Source organism: Aethalodelphis obliquidens, unplaced genomic scaffold (assembly GCF_003676395.1).
Source record: "Aethalodelphis obliquidens isolate GAN/ISIS:26980383/991018 unplaced genomic scaffold, ASM367639v1 scaffold9, whole genome shotgun sequence".
Lineage (NCBI taxonomy): Eukaryota > Metazoa > Chordata > Mammalia > Artiodactyla > Delphinidae > Aethalodelphis > Aethalodelphis obliquidens.
The window spans coordinates 2,795,597-2,817,853 of NW_020837953.1; the positions used below are offsets into that span (position 1 = coordinate 2,795,597).

Sequence of the window (22,257 nt, forward strand, 5' to 3'; positions counted from 1 at the left end):
GACTAAATTATAATAATTCCACAAAGCTGATATTATTATCATCATTTGACAGCTCAGCATGCTGAAACTCAGAGATGCTGACTTAGCCTAAGGTTGCAAAATCGGTAAATGGTGGAGAAAGATTTAAATGCAAGTGTGTTTGGCTTCAAATCCTGTACTTTTTCTGTTGTTACAGAACTGTGTTCTATCTCCCAGAGCTCCAATCTTGTATGAGCTGTACTGCTAAGATCTGACGAATGTAGGTAAATAATATCAGACCTATGCACAAAATGTAAAGCCAGAGTAACTAACAGAAAAAGACTATAGTTTCCACCAAACTGCCATCCAAAAAGAAATGGTGGGCTTCCCTGGTGGCGCAGTGGTTGAGAGTCCGCCTGCCGATGCAAGGGACACGGGTTCGTGTCTCGGTCCGGGAGGATCCCACATGCTGCGGAGCGGCTGGGCCCGTGAGCCATGGCCGCTGAGCCTGCGCGTCCGGAGCCTGTGCTCCGCAACGGGAGAGGCCACAACAGTGAGAGGCCCGTGTACCACAAAAAAAAAAAAAAAAAAAGAAATGGTGCGTTTCCAAGAAAGAAACTGACATTGTTTATCTTTCATAAAGTTTCAAGATGAGAAACCTAAAGAGAAGAGAATAATTGTTACTATATCATCAAGAAGAATGAAAGGATAAGGCCAGTCGAGGCCCTTACTATGCCAGTCTCTTACTGTACAGAAGGGACAAGGACCAGGCTTTCCTGAAGTCTAACAGAGTTTTCTTTTCAAGAGTTCCTACTGCAAAGCATCCAATGCTAAGTGTGCTAGCACCTTCCACAGCTAGCAGGAAGTTATCAAACCACCCCTCTGGCTATCCAAACTCCCAGGTTCCTCCCAAGAATCTACATACACAGGATAAAGCACTTTAGAGCCAATCAGAGAATCATTTACTCATTTTCCCAATATGTTATCAGGGCAACAGAAGCAGAAGGGCATGGACTGGGGAGATGAAAGGGGCAGATATATTTTCTAAACCCATCAACAAAATCCTCTGACATTCCAGCCAGCTGCTTCTAGACCTTTGGAATGAACAATGAAAATTGCAAACTATAAAATGATTAGTTTTCTGTTCTGCTGACAATAGCAAAAAGAGGAAATGAGTTAAAAGACGGACTGGAATATCTCCATGCATCCGCTACAAGCCAGATAATTATCTTCCATTAACACTGAGCTGTCAGGATCGGCATCAGCCTGTTAACTTGCTTGACCTTCCTCAGCCTGCACCTTGTTACCCTACAATGTTTCATGTTTATAAAGATAGGAGACTCCAGCTGTTCCAGCCTGAGAGAACTTAATTTACATTTGGCCTTCATTAAGATGAGAGTCAGAATCATTGAGACCAAATGGAGAAGCCAGACTGCTGGGGGTTATGAAAAAATCAAATGGCATTTTTCCTTTTATCTGACAATTCTTATTAAGGAGACGTACGTCAACCTAAAACACACAAACCTTATATGCAAAGGACATGATTAAAATTCCATATTGCAGAACTAGGACCCGAGTAAAGGCTTTGCCCAAAAGGTACGGTGGTCCTAGTATACCACTTCTGTCTTCTGAGAAGTCTGAACTCCACATTCTGCCCAACTCCCTCTGACATCTGATTCCAGGCTAAGGACAAGGAGCACATGAATGACAGCAATACCGAGATAAGCGGTGAGCTGACTCCTCCACCTAGCTCGCCCCTTATGGCCAATCAGCCCCAATATCCTGCTGACATTAATCCCTAATGATTTCTGGAACCCATCTCCTCTCCATCCCACAGTGCCTAATTCAGGTCTCATCACTTCTCACCTGGAAAACTGCACTAGCTCCTCATTGGCCCACTCAAATCATTCAAACAATATTTACTGAGTACCTACTATCTGCCAGGCATTTAATTAGGGATAGGGACACAACAAGGAACAAAATGGATATCATCTCCATCCTCCTGTGGATTACTATGGTTGGAGGGGGTGAGCTTTTATACAAATCATCATACAAATTGACGTGTCATTACAATTTATGAAAGATACAATGACGTAAAATTAAGAGTACGATGACAAGAGACCTCTGATTTATTTGAGGGTCAGGAAAGGCTTTTTTAAGGATGTGACAATAAAGCTGAGACCTACGTGATGAGTTAGAATCAATGGTGAGAAGAGGGAAGAATATTCAAGCAGAAGGCACAGCATCAGAGCATCATTAAGACCAGAGGTAAGCAAACTTTTTCTCTAACAGTCCAGAGAGTAAATATTTTCAGCTTTGCAGGCCATGCAGTCTCCATCTCAAATACTCAGTTCTACCACTGTAGGGCAAAAGCACCACAGACAGTAGATAAACGAACAAGCATGGCTGTGCTCCAATAAAACTTTATTTATGGCCACTAAAATTTTAATTTCCTATCATTTTCACAAGTCACAAAACATGACTCTTCTTTTGATTCTTTTTCAAACATCTGAAAATGTAAAACTCATTCTTAGTTCCCAGGACATCCAAAAACAGGCAACAGGCCAGATTTGGCCCATGGCCCTAGTTTGCCAACCCCTAGTCAAAAGGCTGAGGTGGCAAAGAGCTGGTGTGTTTGAGGCACTCTGAGTGGATCCCTGTGGATGGATCAGAGTGAGCAAAGTGAGAGACACACAGTAAGCAGAGGAGGGAGGTGAAAATGACGTCATACACCATCTTCTGAGCCAGGTTACAAATTTTGGAGTTTATCCTAAGGGCAAAGCAAGGCCAACTAAGTGCTATAATGAGGAAAGTAAGAAACCTGGTTTTAGGGGAATTCCCTGGTGGTCCAGTGGTTAGGACTTGGTGCTTTAGCTGCTGGGGCCCAGGTTCCATCCCTGGTAGGGGAACTAAGATCCCACAAGCCGCACGGCATGGTCAATAAATAAATGCACATGTACTAATAAAAACATAAATAAATAAACTGGTTCTTACTCCCCCACACACACATTTTCTCATTCCTAATCCAATCTCTTCACCCTGCCAAAGGTGTCTAAGACACTTTCCCCCTTGCCTAACAACCATCCACTAATCTCTCACCAACTAGGCCCTTAACAAACTGAGCCCAGGCTACTTACCTGGTCTCACTTCCTACTACACTCAGGGAAGCATCCCAGGCTCCTGTCCTAGGGCCTACACACCTTACCATAATGAACCTCATTCTCTCTAGAATACTGTATCCTTCCTATCTTCTCTACTATGCAAAACCTCCACTCATATCTTGAGGCTCATCTCAAGTAGCTCGTGCAGGAAGCAAATTATTTTCCCTGAAAGCACTCTGCATATGCCTGCATCTCGGCGCTCAGTGTATCTTCTGCTGGCTCTGGTTCCATGCCTCTCTTCTCCTTATGCTCCCCCACCATTGTCCCCAGTGGTCACTGTGCCGCTTGAGGGTAAGGCCGAGTCCTCTTTGTGCCCATGTCCCCAGTTCCTACCACAGTGCTGGTTCACAGCAGGACCTCAGGTAAGATTTGGCAAATTAAGGAATGAATGAAGAGTAAACAAATGGCAGCCCAGTACACTTGGCACAGACTCTCATGTTCTGACGTCGAATGTGCTGTTGAACAGCAGCTCAAGCTACTGTACTTCCCTGTGCCTCAGTCTCCCACAAGCCCAATAAAAAGAAGGTACTGTTTCCCGATTCTCCACACACGGATGCTTTTCAGGATACAAAGGTAGAGCCTTTAGCATTGAAAGTGGTTTTGTGAGTCTGCAGGCCAGCAACATCAGCATCACCTGGGAGCTTGTTAGAAATGCAAATTCTTAGCTGCCACCACAGGGCTACTAAGTTAGAGTCTGCAGTTTAACAAGCTCTCCAGGTGATTCACTTACACATTGAAGTTTGAGAAGAGCTAGCTGTAAGCCATGCTGGTAGGCTTTAAGGAGAAGGGACGAAACGTGATTTTAGAAGTTGTTTTGATTTTGAATTTGTAATCACAGTAAAACCAAAGGAACTCTCAGCAAGGATTCCTGGGCATGCTTACCAAAAAGACAAAAAAAAAAAATTTGAAAAAGTCTGAAAAACAGATTTGAGGCTCAGCCTTCAGGTAGTTAAATGCACAGTGAGGCACTGTTTAGAGCCTTACTCAGAAAATTCTGAAATGGAATTGATTAGATGGATGGATGGATGGATGGATGGATGGATGGATGGATGGATGGATGGATGGCTGGATGGATGGTCAGTCTTAGGTCAGAATCATTGCCACACAAATCTAGAACTTAATTATTTTCTATGGGCTTTATTTAGTGCAGTTAGATCTCAAGTGCACAGGTAAATATCCTGACAGGTTCATACCAAAGGTATATTTAGATCTCCTGGGATATACAGCCCTGAGCTGGCTATGAAGCAGGTGCTCAATGAGGCTCTGGTATTGCACCAATGACCACCTGCTCAATCCTCCTCACTTAATTCAGAACAGCTATTCCTCACCTGTGGTCCAGAAGGGTGACATAGCCAACCCATTTGTTCTTTTGCACATGTTTAGGCCGGTTTAAAGACCATCACCACCCTCATTCCTGGTCCTTCCCAAAGTGGTATGCTTCACAGAGGATTTTAGTACTGCATGACTAATGGGATGGGCTGGGATTTGGAGACCAGGAGACACAGGTTTAAATTCTGGCTGTATCGTCTGTTTGGGAAAGTCATATAACCCTCTCTCTGAGCCTCAGTTTCCCATGCCATCTACCAGGCAGAGGTTGTTAGGATGAGATCAGTTAAAGTCTATAGCACACATAGCAGAGTGTGGAGGCAGTGCAAATACAAATCAATACACTGCTTTGTATTTCAGGATATTTTTGTATCAAGTTTCCAAACTGATCCAGTCCAACTCTCTCACTTTAGAGATGGAAAAAGTGAGGCCTGGGGATGAGAATTGCTTTGCCCAAAGTCACACAGTGTGATGCAAACAGAGTCAGAATTAGGATCCTAAAACCCCCAACTCCTAAAACACTCTGTGTTTTCAAACTCTTAGCAAATATAGAAGTCTTTCTGCAAATTAAAACTTACAAAATAGCTCAATATACTGAACAAGTAACAAGCCAAGCCTGCCTTGATCACTGACGCCCTTTTTACTTACCTCCCTTCTGCCCCATGGTGGCAATCCAAGGACACCTCCTCATCACCTTTAAACTCTCCCCAACCCCACATCTGAGTAATTGAAGACTCAATCCACCTGAAACCTCAGGGCCAGTAAATGAATCACGGCAGGTCTTATCATTAGATGGATTCTCTCTTCACCAGACCACCTAGGGGTTTTCAAGTTCCTGCAATTCCCAGAGGACTTGAACTTTCTCACACATCCATCTCTACTGGGAACCATTAAGCTGACATCACCATTCTCCACACTTCATAAATGATTCTAACATCTGGAAATGGGAACCACCTGCAAGTGCCTTAGCCAGAGATCACCTTATCACAAAAGGGTATGGAAACTCAAGTTCAGGTGAGATGAGAAAGGCATTCCATAAAATGCCACTAAGGCCAAAGATTAATCATTGGGGGCTAAAAGTATGTAGAGAAAGAATGTTCCAGTCAGAAGATTTGAATCCCAGCTCTGCCACTTTCTAACTGGAATGGTAATTAACCTCTCTGAACTTCAATAGAACAGTGGATATTAAGAAAATCAATTTCAGTCATTTTTAGGTTCAAATCCTGGTTCTGCTGCATACTTATTGAGTCACCTTGGGTGAGCTGACGAATCTCTATTAGCTTTAGTTTTTACAAATACAGAAAAAGAAAAAAAACTACTTTATAGGGTTGCCGTTAGGATTCAAAGAGATAATCTGCATCAAATACTTATTTCAGTGCCTTGCCTGAGTTAAGCAGAATGACTTAACCACAACCGAATCAATAAAATGGGATCAACCTTCCTGAGACTTGCTGCAAAATTCAAATACAACAGCCGTGATGAGCAGGGTGCCTGGTACCAATAGATTCAATAAATGGAATCCTCTGCTATTATGAGTAATCGCTCCTCAACGCTATGCACTTACCTCTTTTAGCCACAGAAGCTTCGGGGCCTGCATTTCCACGGACATCACGCCCCCAACGTACTGCAGGACACTGTGCTTGGTTTCGTTGATCCTGTGGACCTGACTGACCGCCCGGTGGTCCAGCCACATGATGATGTTTCGATGAGAATCCCCTAGCAAAAACAAGGGAGATGAGGACACAGGTGCATCCTTATCCTTCTAATTCAAGGGGGCACTTATGGATTCCCAAGGGCAAAAATCTGCACAACTGCTTGTATAATTTCACACATCAACAAGAAACAAGTGAAAGGACCACCACCAACACTGACTAGGTACATCCTACCCATATCTCGGACCCTTGAAGAGACGTGCTCTTTGAATATAGTCCCAGGGTTAAACGTCTAAAGGAAAAACCAGTCAAGATCCACTAATTAATTATATTACCATTCATTCTCTCTCAACTTTTCCCCTTCCTTTCCTATCTCACTTATTCTAGAAAAACTTTTCTGGGTACATACTCAAGACAAGAGCCAATGAAATAAGCCTAAAACAATACTTCAGCTTTTTAAGGTATGTCTCCTTGAAATATGGACCAATATTTTAGGTATAATATCATATACAGTTACATAATGGCTTTTATTTGCCTATATTCTCACTTCCTCTAGTCACTCTAATTAAAATTAGTTAATTTAAGTGTTTTTCCTCACTCGGTTGGTTTGTTTGGTGGGGTGGGAAGCACTGGAATTTTTTTTCCATTCTGGAACCAGGCAGACCTAATGGGGAACGTTCTTTCAGTATAGGCAGAAATATTGAGAAAGTTTTTTTTCTTAGCCTAAGTGTCCTAATCTGCAAAATGTAGCATATAAGGATTAACTGAGACTTTTCATTCATTGAACAAAAGATAATGTGCATAAAGGATATGGCAAGTACTTGGCACATAGTAGGCCCTCAAGAGGAATAAATCACAGGAAACAGAATTTAAAATCAGCTGCAAAAGGAGCATGGGCAGTGCCCCTCACATCCTACCTCTACCATCCTGCAGCCCACAGAGAAACTAGTTGCCCCTTTCCCCGTTCCCCAGACTCTGCTAATTCATCCTGCACTGATGGGCAAGCCAGTATTCTTTTCACAGTCCTCTGCTTCCTCTGATGGCAAAATGCAGAGAACAGCAAGGAATATACCTGGGAGATTATAAACGGGGAAGATAAAAGGGACTCAAGAGTAATTGAGATAGGCACTTCACATGTTATTTTATTTACCGGCAAAATAACTGCAGCAATTATATAATTTTGCTAATATGAGTGTTTATAAAGCTGCACATGCGCGTTTGCGTGTGTGTGTCCCAAGCCTCGTGCTGAACCTCTTGCACACATCGTCTCATTTAATCCTTAAAACTACCCTGAGATCTAGGCCGTTTTCAACGACAATCTGACTCCGAGATTGAAGACATGCCTACTACCTCACAGCTGGGAAAAGCACAAAGTGTTCTTTGAAAGTAGATCTGTGCAGAGAATGGATAAATAAATTAGTAAAACCAATTTAAACTCGAGCTACACACATCAACATGAATAATGACACCAGCTGGGGTATTTTTAAACACAGTGTATATTGTTTGTTGTTGTGGGTATACACACATGTGGTAAAAGCACAGAAGAAATGTGTTTGTGAACACCAGCTATGGCAGAACCGTTACCTGCTGGGCAGAGGGACGGGGGAGGGGGAGGGCATGGACTGAAGCTTCAAGTGGTTCTTTCTTTAAGAAAAAAAAAAGGACTTGTGGCAAATGTGGCAAAACCTCATCTGTTTATCCTCATACATACATAGGAGGCTGTTATCTTATTTTCCTTACTCTTCCATATATTTGAAAAAGAATTTTTAAAACTTACAAAAAAAGTCAGCCTAAGGACACATCTAAATTAGGTCATCATCGTAATGAGTCAAGGACTCACTCATTGGTTTGCCTGCCCGGAGAGATTTCAGGTCCCACAGAAACTCCTCAAACAACAGTAATACATTTAAAATAAGAGAGAGTACATGAAACCTTCCATAGGTACATCTAAGATTTTGTTTAAACAGCTGAGTGATTCTACTGTATGACAAAACTGCTTAAAGTTCTGGTTCTAGTTTCACATTAGAATCTCCTGGGATAGCTTTAAAAATACTGATGTCCAGGTCCTATTCCAGAACCATCACGGAATCAGACTGTGGGTATGTGGGCACACATTCATAAACACACACACACACACAATGTGGGTGTGTGGGTGTTGGGGGGACAATATCTGCATTGCATCTTAAATATTGTATAGAACCTGTCTGCAGCTGCTTCAAGACAAAAACACCTGTTGCTAAACTTTCTACTGTAAAGACAGACCGATCAGCCACTACTACCTCTACATGAAGAGGCTCTCAGAATGACACACTAAGCATTGTGTAGAATCAATTACTTTATTATATTTATTATGATTATTAATTAACAATGTTCATTACAGACAACAACCTGGAAGTTAATCTTTTTTTCAGTGCCTGTAGAAAATCACAAATAAATGACTCCACTGAAAGTTCATTTCATCTTTTATTAAGCATCTGCTACATGCCAGGCACAGGGCTGGGTGCTGGGATACCAAGAAGAATGTGCCACAGTCTCTGCCCTTATGGAACACGTGGGTAAATGGAAAAACGTCTGTATGGAGTGATGACAGAAGTCCTGGACATGGTACAGAGAGAAGGAAGAGCACAGAGAAGCCCCCAGTTAGCCGAGTCCGAGGCTGCACAGGGAGCTTCCAAGACGCAGGAAAGCTTTAGGTTAATTCTGAAAATGACTGGCCACTGGATAAGCAGGTGAAGACAGAGTGAGGGAGGAGGGGCTACACAATAGAAACAGCACGTGAAACCAAGAGAGCACAGACCCATAAAGGCATCATATTTTAAGAGAACTGGAAATAAACTGGTAGAGCAGAATTAGGGTTACATAGTCAGTTTACCTTAGGGCAGATTATTTATCCCTGTACTCATTCAATTAATACTGTCAACACCTCACAGGAGGTGTTCCGGGGTACTTGAAGGAAATGACTGTGAATCAGAAAACCATCTAAATATTAGGTTTCTGTTACAGAGTAGCCTAGGTAGTAACTTCCTCCCTGACCCTAAATTATCTCCCTTGGTTCCTCTCCCTCCCAGGAGCTCCTGTGGCTGGAATGATTCACCCAGTCATGGTCTGAGCTAGGTGGGTTGCAGAGGTAGGAAGCACACAGCAATGGCACCTCTGTCCAACCCAGCACTGGTCTGATCTTGAAAAGGAAGAAAGACCAAACAAGAAAAGGCAAACAATGAGACTATTTTATCATGTAGGTCAGTGTTCTCAAACTAGTGCACTTAATTTCCTTGGGATTTTTTTTTCTTTTCCTTTTTCTTTTTGGTTACCATCAAAAGAAAGTAAGTTTCGCTGGTCTTATGGGTTTGGTTTTAATGGTGATGGTTAATTTCCTGACCCCACTCCCTGCTCTTCACAATTACTCCAATTAACCAGTCAAGAATGGGTCATTATCAGGTAAACAGAAGTCTTTAAAGACCCTCTTAATTCATCCTTAAAATCTGAATTTCATTTTCTAGTACAGGCTAATCCATTGCCGTTAAAATCTAACCTTAATAGAACCTGTTGAAAGGCAAGAAACTGATGAGGGCACCTGCAGCTGGATGCATTTGATGAATGGGTACATTTTAACCTTTTAGGTGGAATACAGTTTTTTCAACACTTATAATTCAGGTTGCAACCTAGGTAACACTTTTAATAGGAGAACTGTCAACAGGAGGCAATTCTCTCTACAATGAGAAAAAAGATGGCATCCGGGAGGGTGCTGGTATAAGCAGGTTTAACAAGGAACTCTTCCTCTACTTCAGATGTTCTTATTCCTAATGTTTTAGTTGTCCATTCATCTGCACCCAGTAATTCTCCACATACTAGAATTATCGAGAAAACTTTAAAAACACTGATGCCCTAGCCTCACCCCAAGCCAACTGAATACAAACCCTAGGGGTAAGGCTCATGAATTGGTAATCTTAAAAGATCTCCAGTTGTTTCTAATGTGCTAACCAGAGTTTAAAACCATGTGTCTTAGCAGATTAGAAGGTACAGAGTCCTTGGAACTTAGGGCTCTTAACATCTAAAGTCCCATCCAAAATGAGAATTCCTCCCACAGCATCCCTAACAGACCATCACCTGACCACTACTTAAAACAAGCCAACAAAGAAGTGCTGGCAGCCTCCCCAAGCAGCCCACTCCGTGGCTGGAGAGGGCTTGCTGCTCCTGAGCTGAGGTCTGTAGGTTCAGTCCCATTCCTTGGGTCTCTGCTCTCTGAAGTGGTCTAGACGGGGGCTGCCCTGCCCTCCTGGGCTGGAACAATGCCAGCTGAGCCAGTGGTCAGCCACTGAGAACAAGGACGACTCATATTCGTCTCTGAAGCCCCAACACTTAATCAGACAGGGATAGGCACACGGGGGGGTGGGGGTAGTTAATGTGGCATAAATAGAAAAAAATGTGTGTGTGTGTGTGTGTGTGTGTGTGTGTGTGTGTGTGTGTGTGTATGTGTAAAAGATGGTCACCATTACCACTGTGCTCTAATCATTCATCCATTTGCATACTTTTGCAGGGCATGTCATTTATAAAAATCACTGTTCCATGCATTAGGTCCATAGGAGTAAGTAAGACACATTCTCCTAACTTAAGGAATTCATAATCGGACTTAAGAAACTTTTCTGAGCATTCAGGCGTCCGGCTCTCACTTAATTCTCACAGCAAAGCTACTGTTTCATTATTCCAATTCTTTCAGACGAGAAACCAAGCCATGCAGATGTTAAGTGATTCACTCAAGGTGTCACAGCTCAACAGCAGCAGGGCTAAGATCTGGGACTGCCTGACTCCAATGCCAGGGTGTCCCATTGTGCCCCAGTATCCACAGCCGCCAGTTAAGAAAGGTGCTGCTACAGCAGTGTCCACTACCAAGGATTCTTTAATACAGCCTCGCCCAAAGGCGAGCCTTGCTTGTGATACCTATGTTGGCAACAACCGACTGAAAATGCAGAGTCACACTCCTTTAGATGGAGCCTGCAATTTCCAGTGCACCACAGTCTCCACTGCTCCCAAATGTCTGCCACTCATCAAAAGGTTAAATGTCAGTTGAATTTTATCTCTGCACATGTGCTGTTGTTTTTCTCAAATCTGGCACGCTGTATTCATTTACATTACCTACCTGACTTTTGGGTTTGCAACATTGGTGCTAGCACTACTGGCTAGAGTATCCCAAAAGAGACACACCCATGAGAAATTTCTGACAGTGGATAAAAGTTGGCACTTACATTTGAAACAGCTCATTACAGTACTCATGAGTGTAATGAGAGAGTGCAATGAGAGTGTAATGAGAGTGTATTAGAACAACGTCATTAAATGTGAATGTCTTTGGTCTGGCTATTGAAAATAGAGAGGCCATTTGTTTCCAGCTTTTGTGTGATATATGGTCCTGTCTGTCTTATTCTATTTTCTTTAAGTGAACTTGATTCACCCACTCAAATGAATGTGGTGGAGGAGCTTCATATGCAAAACAATTTCAGGCACAGACAACACTCCCTTCCTTGAAAAGGCCCAGACCAGTTAACTGTTTCAAGGCTACTCACTCTGAGCTAATGATCCCATGTTCATCCTACATCAGATTTTCTGCTGTGGCTCCTGTGCATTATGGAGCCAAGTCTCTTCCTAATCCACCTAATCCCAATGTCACCCCTCTCCTACTAACTGCTGCCCAAGCTTTAACCTCTAGGGACATGATTTTGGGGCTCCATGCTCCACCTGTAAATCTCACTAACAGTGATAACACTTGATATCATGCTCCAACTGGGCCCCGGCCAGTATCCCACCACCAAGAAAAGAGAGAGAAATGGTCCTACCTTCATGATTCACTGGTAAAGGATGAAACTGCTTATCCAAAACAACCAGAGAACACGTGGCATCAAACCCAAGCCCTCGAATTTGGTTTAAATCAATCCCTTGTACAACTTTCTGTTTTAAAAACAAATAAAAAAAACATAAATTAAAATACAGGCTTTTAAAAGACTGAAAACAGTTATGACTAGAAGGAAATGAATGGCAGAATAAAGTATTTACAACAGAAAACAAATAAAAGTTCAATGTCACTAAAATATCAGAAGATCCTATAAATTAATTTAAAAGACAACCAATCTAATTGGAAATTAAGCAAAGGACATGACAAGTCACTTCATAAAATAAAAAGAAATAGTCAAAGAGTATATAAAAAGATTCCCAACTCCACTAAAATTAAATAAATGCAAATAAAAATATCCCAATCTTTGTTTTTCTTATTGGCAAAAATTTTAAAAATTAAGAGTATATAGTAGTGGCAAGACAGGGAGAAGTGGACCTTCTTTTATATTATCCTAACAGTGTGATAATTTAGTACAAATTTTAAAGAATATAGTATAGTATTTACTAAAATTAAAAAATGCATAACTTTTGACCCAGCAATCCTACTTCTAGGAACCTATCTTAGTGAATTATTAGCATGAGTAAGTAAAATTACATATAAACAAAAGTTAACTGTTTAAGAATATACCTAAAAATTGGAAAAATTATTTTTATTAAATAAATTATGGTATACCTGTAAAACAGAATTTTCTACAGTCACTAAAAATGAAGAGATAGGGGGCTTCCCTGGTGGCGCAGTGGCTGAGAGTCCGCCTGCCGAAGCAGGGGACACGGGTTCGTGCCCCGGTCCGGGAAGATCCCACATGCCGCGGAGCGGCTAGGCCCGTGAGCCATGGTCACTGAGCCTGTGCGTCTGGAGGCTGTGCTCCGCAATGGGAGAGGCCACAACAGTGAGAGGCCCGCGTACCGCCAAAAAAAATAAAATAAAATGAAGAGATAGAGAAGTATCTTCTGGGTGTGATAGTATGAAGAGGTTGGCAAATCTTCTTAGCAAAATAAAAGCATAAAACTGAACAACATCATCAAAAACAACCATTTTGGGGCTATGGAACTTGGCCAAAGCTACATAAGAAACTGAGAAACAGTCTTTCTTGAAAAATAAAATTGCACCTAAAACATTCCCACAAAACAACAACTCTAGGACCAGATGGATTCATTGGGAAGTTCTGTGAAACATTCAAAGAATAAACAATACCACTCCTATACAAATTTGTTTAGGATATAGTGAAGGAGAGAACATTTTCCAACATTTCATGGCCAGTACTACCCTGATACCAAAGCCAAACAAAGATATCAAATGAAAAGGACACTGTAGACCAATAACTGCCATGAACCTAAGTGTAAAAATCCTTAACAAAATATTAACAAACCAATATTGCAACATATAAAACATTCATTTTTCACCATGACCATGTGGGGTTACCCCAGGAATGCAAGAGTCGTTCAATATCCGTAAATCAATTAATGTATAACATATACTAATAGAATAAAGTACAAACACCAAATGATCATCTCAACAGATGCAAAAAATAAATAAATAAAAAATAAAAATCACTCAATAAACCAAGATAGAAGGGACCTTCTACAACCTGATAAACAGCATCTACAAAAATCTATACAAATCAAATGTTCACCATGGTTTAACCAAATGTTGAAACCAAGTGTGTTATATCCATACAAAAGTATAGTACTCAGAAAGAGTACTATCTGTGCAACCACATGAATGAACCGTAAAAAGATTACGCTAAGTGAAAGAAGTCTGACACAAAAGAAGGCATGTTGTATGATTCCATTTATGTGAAATTTCTAGAAAGGAATAACTATAAAGACAGAAAACAGTTATCTATGACTGGGGCTGGGGACTGACTACAAACAGGCATAAGGGAACTTTTGGGGGGTAACAGAACTATTCTAAAATTGAATTATGGTGATGATTGCACAATGTGTAAATTTAATAAAATCACTGAATTATACATTTACAATGGATGATTTTATGGTATGTAAATTATACCTCAAGCTGTTAAATTTTTTTTTACAAAGTTGAGCTATAAAAGATGAAATGGAAATGCATCCATGATATATTAATAAGGTACAAAAAAAACAAAAAAAATATACAACAAACTGATAATAGTGGTTGCCTCTGAGAACAGAAATGACAGCTGGAGGAGATGGGAGATTTTTCACTTTGTCATGTAATTTTTTAAGCTGGAGAATAACAGATTTATTGATGAATTCTATTTTTTAATTTTTGTTTCTATGGTTTCCTTTTGTGAAAAAGCATGAGTGATCATACTCATTAACATTTCCTGCCAACTTAAAACATGACAATAACCTTTTAAATACCACAAAAGTCAACTCAAATGTGTCCATCACCATTTAAAATGCTCAAGTCGGGCTTCCCTGGTGGCGCAGTGGTTGAGAGTCCGCCTGCCGATGCAGGGGACATGGGTTCGTGCCCCGGTCCGGGAAGATCCCACATGCTACATGCCGTGGAGCGGCTGGCCCGTGAGCCATGGCCGCTGAGCCTGTGCGTCCGGAGCCTGTGCTCCGCAACAGGAGAGGCCACAACAGTGAGAGGCCCACGTACCACAAAAATAATAATAATAATAAAATAAAATAAAATGCTCAAGTCTTCTTTTTTCCTGTTTTGGAATGTTGGACTTGTCATTTAGGATTCTGTTTCTTACTATTTAATGGGTTCCTCAAATAAGAGCTACACACAATTATTACAGATTTTTCAACAAAGAAAAGCATTAATTTTTTCAAATAATAACCACAATAAATTATAAAATGTCACCATATATTGAGCACCTATGGAGTGTCAGGTACTTTACAAACATCATCTTATTTAATCCTTACAAAACCCACTGAGGAAACATTTAGTATTTCCATTTCATAAAAAAATAAGTGGAAGACTGGGGAGGGAAGGGAACAGCAAGTGGGCTCCAAAGATTGAGAATTTGAACTTAATCCTGTCGTACAGCCAGTCAGTCGATGGCAGAGCCAGAATTCAAACTCAGAGTCTGTGTTCTTCCTACTCCACCATACTGCCTGCCTGCCCAAGAGACTCACCCTGCAGAGAGGGCATGCGCTGTATGCAAGAACATCGCTAGTCAGCCATCTGTGACGCCTGGCAATACCTCTGCCCCACATCACCAGGTGAACGCCCCGTACACCCTTACTACACCGATCCATCAAGACTCAGGAGAATGTGAGCCGCAAACCCAAGTGCCTGTCAGCATGGCCTCATGACAATGACCCACAAAGACCTGGTTTCAAATCCTAGCTCTGTCACTCTGGCTATGTGACCCAGGGCATGTTACACAATTCCAGCCATTCTAATCACCCCCTTGCCTTGCTGGATCATGTCTCTGTAGCATTTATAAGCATGGCCTCCTCTACCTGGAATGTCCTTCCAACTTGGCTTGGAAATCCCTGGGTAGTGGCTAAGATCAATGGTACTGGGTGCAGACGCCCTGAGTTTGAAACCTGGCTCTGCCACCAACCAGTCATGTGACTTTGGGAAGCCAGAAAACCAGTTTCCTTGGTTACACAAAGCTATTACTTAGACCTACATCTCCTAATGACGTTATGAGAATTCAGCAAAATAAGGTGTGATTAGCCCAACATCTGGCATTTGGTGCGCAATAAGTAGCAGCCACTATTTGAGGAAATTAGCTGCCTCCAATCTTCTTTGAACTCATGGAGCATCAATCTAACAATCAACAAGCCAGCCCTAACGTCTACCTGCCTTGCGGCCCTATTGGTCTCTGTGCCCAGAGAGTGCATGCCTGACTTGGGCAAGCCCACCCCACACAGGCCTGCAATTAGTCAAGAGAGGAACTGGGAGGGAACATGTAGAAGATGCAATAAAACTCAATACCACAAGGCAGCTTTGGAGTAGAAACAAGCATGGGCTACAGTGTCAAAAGAGCCACCTTCTGGTTCCAACTCCACCACTTCCGGATCAGGTAATCTTGCACTAATCTCTTCACCTTTCTGAGCCTCAGGTTCCTGAGAGAGAGAGAACTCCTAGGTAAGGATCAAGACTGTCAATTGGTTTGAAAGTACTCTGGAACCGATAAACCTTTGTAGGAAATATGAAGGATGGAAAACTCACTCGCTGCCTTACTAATTGTGTTCATGGAATCTCTCTGATGTATGAAGCATAGCATGCTCTGTGTGTCATGTAAGCACATATAAAATGACAGGATAAACAACTGAAAAGTTTGGATAAACTCAAACCCTCCTAAGAATTATGGTGGGACTGACTTTCCAGTAGAAGCAAAGAAAATATTCTCTACAATCTACTTTATGAATCCCCTCGAAGACCTACAGAGTTCTATATTCTAACCATGGCCTTTCAGCCTCAAAAGTGCAGTGTCTCCATCTCTAAAACGGAAACCTATCACCAGGAACTGGAGGAATAATTGTGACATGCATTTAAACCTGACTTGGTTAGGCAGCCACTGTCATTTCCCCAGCCTTATATGGAAATGCCTTATGACCATGCTCATCAGGCTTATCATGAGGACCCCCTCCACTCCCCAACCCCACCCCCATCTAAATCATCTCAGAGAGATGGCTGTCAGGGTCACACTACCCAGAAGGCCCCTGGGACTCGACCTGCTGACCTGAGGATTCTTTTTTATATGCTCATTAATGGAAGAAGAAAGCAGGCTAGTAAACTCACCCCAACAGCTTGGCATCAAGGGAATTTCCTCAGCTAGAGAGAAAGCACATTGCTCTGCTAAAGAATTTCCAGAGAAGGAGACTTCTGCAACTTCATTCGGTAACCTGGTCCATGTCTCGCAACTGTCAACTCGTAGCTATGGGGCAGCAAACAAATGTTTGGGGAAGGGATTGTGCATCGCTTTGTTCTGACTGTGGGAACCAGTTCAATTCTGCATGTGTTTTAAATCAGCAGGCTGTGCCTTATTGGGTGGGGAGACAGCGTTCCTCAGAAATCTTCCGAACTGAGAACGGGAGGGTCAGAGGCATACCTGGTTTTATCTTTGGCTGTATTTGGAGCAAGCGTCAAAGCCTGGGGCCTCACGGAATCCAGCTTGCAATAGAGTTCTATGTGGCTGGTACTGTATTCTTTTAAATCTTGATTTGAATGCCTTTGTCAGCTTTGGGGGTGTGCATGAGGTTATGAAATCCCCAGTTCCCTCAGGCCCATCACTCCCTGTTGCCTACACAATTCGATTATGCATTCAGTCAGTCAGCAAATACAATCAAGCCCCTTCTAAGGTCATGCTGTGCACTCTTCTGGGTATTTGGGAAACAACGGAAAGCAAAATATTTTTTTTAATTCCTTACTGTTTTGGAGGTTACGTTGTAAGGATATACAACAGCCAATAAACCGAAAAGGTTATATCGTGTATGTACAGTATACTACAAAGTGATGTCAGGGGGATCAGGAATGCCGGAGAAGGGGAAGGTAGTTGCTGAGAAAGTGAGATTTGAGGAAACACCTGAAGGACCTGAGGAGCTGACCCTGTAGAAAACTGCAGAAAAATTGTTTCAGGCAGGAGAACAGCCAGTGCAGAGGCCCTAAGGTGGGAATAACAACAAGGCTAATACAGCTTGTGTGGGGTGTATGTTACCTGCAAGGCCCCTGGAGGCCTTCAGCTTTACAAAATCTACTCTAGTGACCAGTAAAATGAACAAATCCAGTCCTGGTCCATTACCTACACAGCATCCTAGCTCAGGTGTGGTACTGTCCCTTGAACATAAGGTAGAGAGATAGAGGCCAAACACTGCCCTTTATGTCAGTGACACCAACATTCCTCCAAGGACAGAAACTCTGACACTGCCTCTACCTCCTTCCTCTCCATCGTCACCAGGTCCTGTTTGATCTTCCTTCCAAAGTCTCTCAGTCTCGTGCCACCTCTTTATTCCTCGGCCAACATCCTAACCCAGCCCTTCGTTTATTACAGAGATAGTATTAGGCACCTACATGTGCCACCACAGAGGCCACATGCTCAACAAGAGAGACATAGCCCCAGGCCTTCCAGACCTTATGGTTCAAACAAATCTCAGCTTCCAGACCTTTATTAGAAAAAGGAAATTGCCTCCTAACTGGCATCCTTGAATTTAGTTTCTGTTCCTCCAAGCCATCCTGAATCTGTTGCTGGTCAGTCTGAAACTCAGGATGATTCTAGAAGAGCTCCCAACTGGCCTCAGAACCCGCCACCCCAGGTATGCCCCCAACACCAATTCCAGCTTCCCTTCCTCCTCCTACTGGAAACCACCTGCTCCAGCCAGGGATGACTCTAACTTTTCCACCTAAGCGCTTCTGTCCGTAATATTCCTCCTGAACAACCACTCTTAGTGTTCTCTAGTCTCACTTTTAACCTACATCCTTCCTCAAGCTTTCTTCATTGATTGGGAGTAGGGAGGTCCCAACGTCTTGAGTCATTCATTCTTTTTACATTTCCCGGGTCTACTATACGTTAGGACCTGAGTGAGCAAACTACAGTTCCTACCCTCCTGCAGTACAAAATCTAGTAGAAAAGACAGCTATTAATCCACAAATGGGAATTATTTTATTTTACTTCATTTATTTTGTTATGTTATTACTTGATTATAGAATGATTTTACTATTTGATATTAATCAAAAAATGAATGATTCACAAACCATGTGAAGTTCTATGGAGAAAAAGTACAAGAGATGTGAAAACATTGAGTAAAACAGGACTTAGTTGGGAGGTAACATTGGGCGAGAAACGGCTTCCTCCTTGAACAACTGCCTTTTGAACTAAGATCCAGTGCAGCACTATGCAAGGGACCTTCTGCAGTGATGGACATGCTCTGTACCCGTGCTGTCCAGCACAGCAGCCACCAGCCACACGTGGCTGCCGAGCACTTGAAGCGTGGCTACTGCAATGGAGGAACCAAATTTTAAACTCTATTTAATTTTAACTAAATTTAAACGGTGACATGTGGCTAGTGACTGCTGTATCGGACAGTATGGATCTACGGATGAATAGGAGTGATATATGTCAACGGAAGGCAGGAAGAGTGTGCAGGAAGAAGAAGGAATGTGTGCAAAAGCCCAGCCAGAGGACAAGGGGAGCAGTGCATGTGTGGGATTATGACAGAAGGAGAATATGGGTGGAAGGCAGAGCTGAGAGAAGCATCATGAGATGAGCCAGGAGAGCAGGCTGAAACCAAACCACACAGCGCCTACAGGCCATTTAAGGATTCTGAGTTCTATCCAAGCAGTAGTATGGGGCTACAGAAGAGCTGTAAGCAAAAGAGTGACCTGATCAAGTTAGTATTAACAGATATCTATCATTCCAGCTCAAGAAGGAGCACAATTGGAGAGGGGAAGCGCACAGACATAGATGAGGTCAGTTACATTCCAAGGCTAATCCAGACAAAAGATGAAGGTATGTGGTGTTGGAGATGGAGGGAATGCAGAGATCTGGCCTGAGTTCAGGCTTATCACCCACTTCCTGGGTGACTTAGGGAAAGTCACTTAACTCTCTGGATTTCAGTATTTCTTTTCAATTTAACATGGGAGTAACAACCCCTCCCCTACCTACCTTGTATGACAATCAAATGGATAGGAATGTACTTTGTAAACCATAAAAGTTCTATAAATATAGGAGGTTGACATGATTGCTCAATCCCACACGGGTGACTCCCTCTTCCGCTCCTTCTCTCTCCAACCATTACTCACATAGCTGGTACAATTTAGAACAAAATGGTATTTCGTTGGCTTCATGGGTATTATTTTTTTCCATGCAACTGAACTATTTCATCCTTAGGGGCAGAGAACCTGTTGTAGCCCTCACTCCCATATATAACCTAGCGCTTAGCAAAGAGCACAGCACATAGTAGGTGCTCAATAAATATTCGCAGACTAATGACACTTGACAAATACCTGCTGGCTGAATGGTACCTCCAGCTTATCTTCTTCCTAATGGAAGCTGTTACTAGACACTACCTTGCAATGTTCTTGCCTTGTTGAGGTGACTAAGATTTGCGGCTCCAAAAAGGGATATAAACTCTTAAAATCAAGGACGACATAAGCTCTAGGACTTGTGCGTTTCCATAGAGATTTTTAGATGTGTGGGTATCAACCCAATGAAGACTTGACAGTTTCAGGGGCAGTGGTGAGTAGAACAGAGAAGAGGATTTGGAGCCATCTCAGTAGAGGTCTACGTCTGTCTCTAATACTCATTAGTTTCAGAGCCTTAATATCCTCACGTGTCAAATAGGAAGTATGGAAAACTATGTCATAGAGTTATTGCAACATTTGAACAAGATAAGGGATGTCAGAATGTTTTCTGTTTGCTTGTTTTTAGCTCTAAGTAACATTTATTCAGCAACCATTTACTGAGCATCAAACTTGTGCCAAGCAATGTGTTAGGTGCTGTGGACACAGAGATGACACTCTCCAAGAGTTCAGCTCATGGTTAAAACAAGTCACCAATTAAAACACAATCTGGTAAGGACCAGATACTGATACAGGTGAATACGTGGGCTCTGGGGCAGCAGAGAGGGACTTCTCACCCTCTTTCTTCTGAGGCTGTCAAGGGCAGGCAGGGACTGTCAGAGGTCATCCAGAGGAAGGCTCCCAGGGGGAAGTAATGCTTAATCTTACTTTAAAAGGTACCCAGGAACTGGGCAGGTTAAAAAAAAGATGAGAGAAGAGCATGCCAGACAATGAAAACAACAGATATTTCACTCATTCACGTACTCAACAGACATGAATGGGGCACATTACAAGTGAGGAACTCTAAGGAAATACAGGTAAACAAGATATGACCCCTGCTCGGGGGGGCACACATTTTCCACATAAGCAGACAGCTGGGTAAAGGCACTTGTAATTCAGAATGCTTAATATAACAATCAGGATAAGTTCAAAGTTCTCCATTCAGTGCTAATTTAGAAAAAAAATTCAGGTAGCTTAATACGATTTCCAAGATGCGGGCATGTGGAATAAGATGAGGCTGAAGAGAGGGACAAAAACAGAGCAAGAGGGAGACAGCAGCAGCCCAACCCCTGACTTTGGGTGGTTTCTTCACCTCTTAACAGCTCATTTCTTCCAGCTCTAAAACAGAGTTCATAATAAATTGGTGAAGCCACTATGGAGAACAGTATGGAGGTTCTTAACTACCATATGATCCAGCAATCCCACTCTTGGGCATAGAGAAAAACATGGTTCGAAAGGATACATGCACCCCAATGTTCGCTGCAGCATTATTTACAATAGCCAAGACATGGAAGCAACCTACATGACCATCAACAGAGGAATGGATAACGAAGATGTGGTACATATGTACAATGGAACATTACTCAGCCATAAAAGAGAATGAAATAATGCCATTTGCAGCAACATGGAGATTATCATACTAAGTGAACTAAGCCAGACAGAGGACAAGTATCATATAATATTGCTTGTATGTGGAAACTAAAAAAAAAGATACAAATGAACTTAGGTACAAAATAGAACTAGACCTACAAACACAGAAAACAAACTTATGGATACCAAAAGGAAAAGGGTAGGGGGATAAATTAGGAGTTTGGGATTAACATATACACACTACTATATATAAAACAGATAACCAACAAGGACCTACTGTATAGCACAGGGAACTCTACTCAATATTTTTTAATAACCAATAAGACAAAAGAATCCGAAAAAAATAGTACACCTGAAAATAACACAACATTGTAAATCAACTATATTTCAGTTTTTTTTTTTTTAAAAAAAAGAGGCTGTTGTGTGGATAAAATGAAGTGATTGGTATAAAGTGTTCAGCATGGTACCTGGAACATAATCAGTGCCCAAGAAATGTTAGCTGCCATCATCATCATCATATTGTTACTGTTGTTCTTATTGTTTTCATTAACTTGACTAAGGGGAAAGCGTCTGAGGCAATGTGAGCAACTTAGGGAAAAGGAAGCAGTAAGTACAACTGCTCTCAAACTCTTGACTTCCTTAAGTCCTTGAGAAAGACAAGACAGGTCGGGATGTATTTTATGTCACCCCTTGCCCCAGACCATTGCTTCTCAAAATCTTACATGGAAAGAACCCTAACGACAAAAGGAGTGAATATTCCCATGAGGTGCCTCCCTTACTGACATTGACTTTTCAGTATTTCATCTTAGAAATTCACTCTCCTCCATAATCTACTCATTTCTGTTACTGTCATCATCATCGCCATAGGAATCATAGTGCTTACTCATTTCCAGGCACTGTTACGACATTTTATATGTATTAACTCATTTAATCCCCACAAGGATCCAATGCAGATAGG

The 22,257-nt window shown here is 42.0% G+C and overlaps 1 protein-coding gene across 13 annotated transcripts in view; it reads right to left on the reverse strand.

Annotated features, from left to right (window-relative positions):
• FGGY (FGGY carbohydrate kinase domain containing) overlaps nt 1-22,257 on the reverse strand; it is a 455,489-nt gene that overhangs the window by 410,880 nt on the left and 22,352 nt on the right. For 9 of the 13 annotated variants that reach the window (XM_027108362.1, XM_027108360.1, XM_027108363.1 and 6 more), the window contains exons 3-4: nt 11,926-12,037; nt 6,010-6,161 (exon numbers count right to left, since the gene is read on the reverse strand). The exons of 2 other annotated variants lie outside the window; for them this stretch is intronic. In XM_027108362.1, coding sequence (XP_026964163.1) covers nt 6,010-6,161; nt 11,926-12,037 — 264 coding nt within the window. The remainder of the gene's footprint in view (nt 1-6,009; nt 6,162-11,925; nt 12,038-22,257) is intronic. 2 more of the 13 variants (XM_027108372.1, XM_027108370.1) reach the window with 1 other exon arrangement.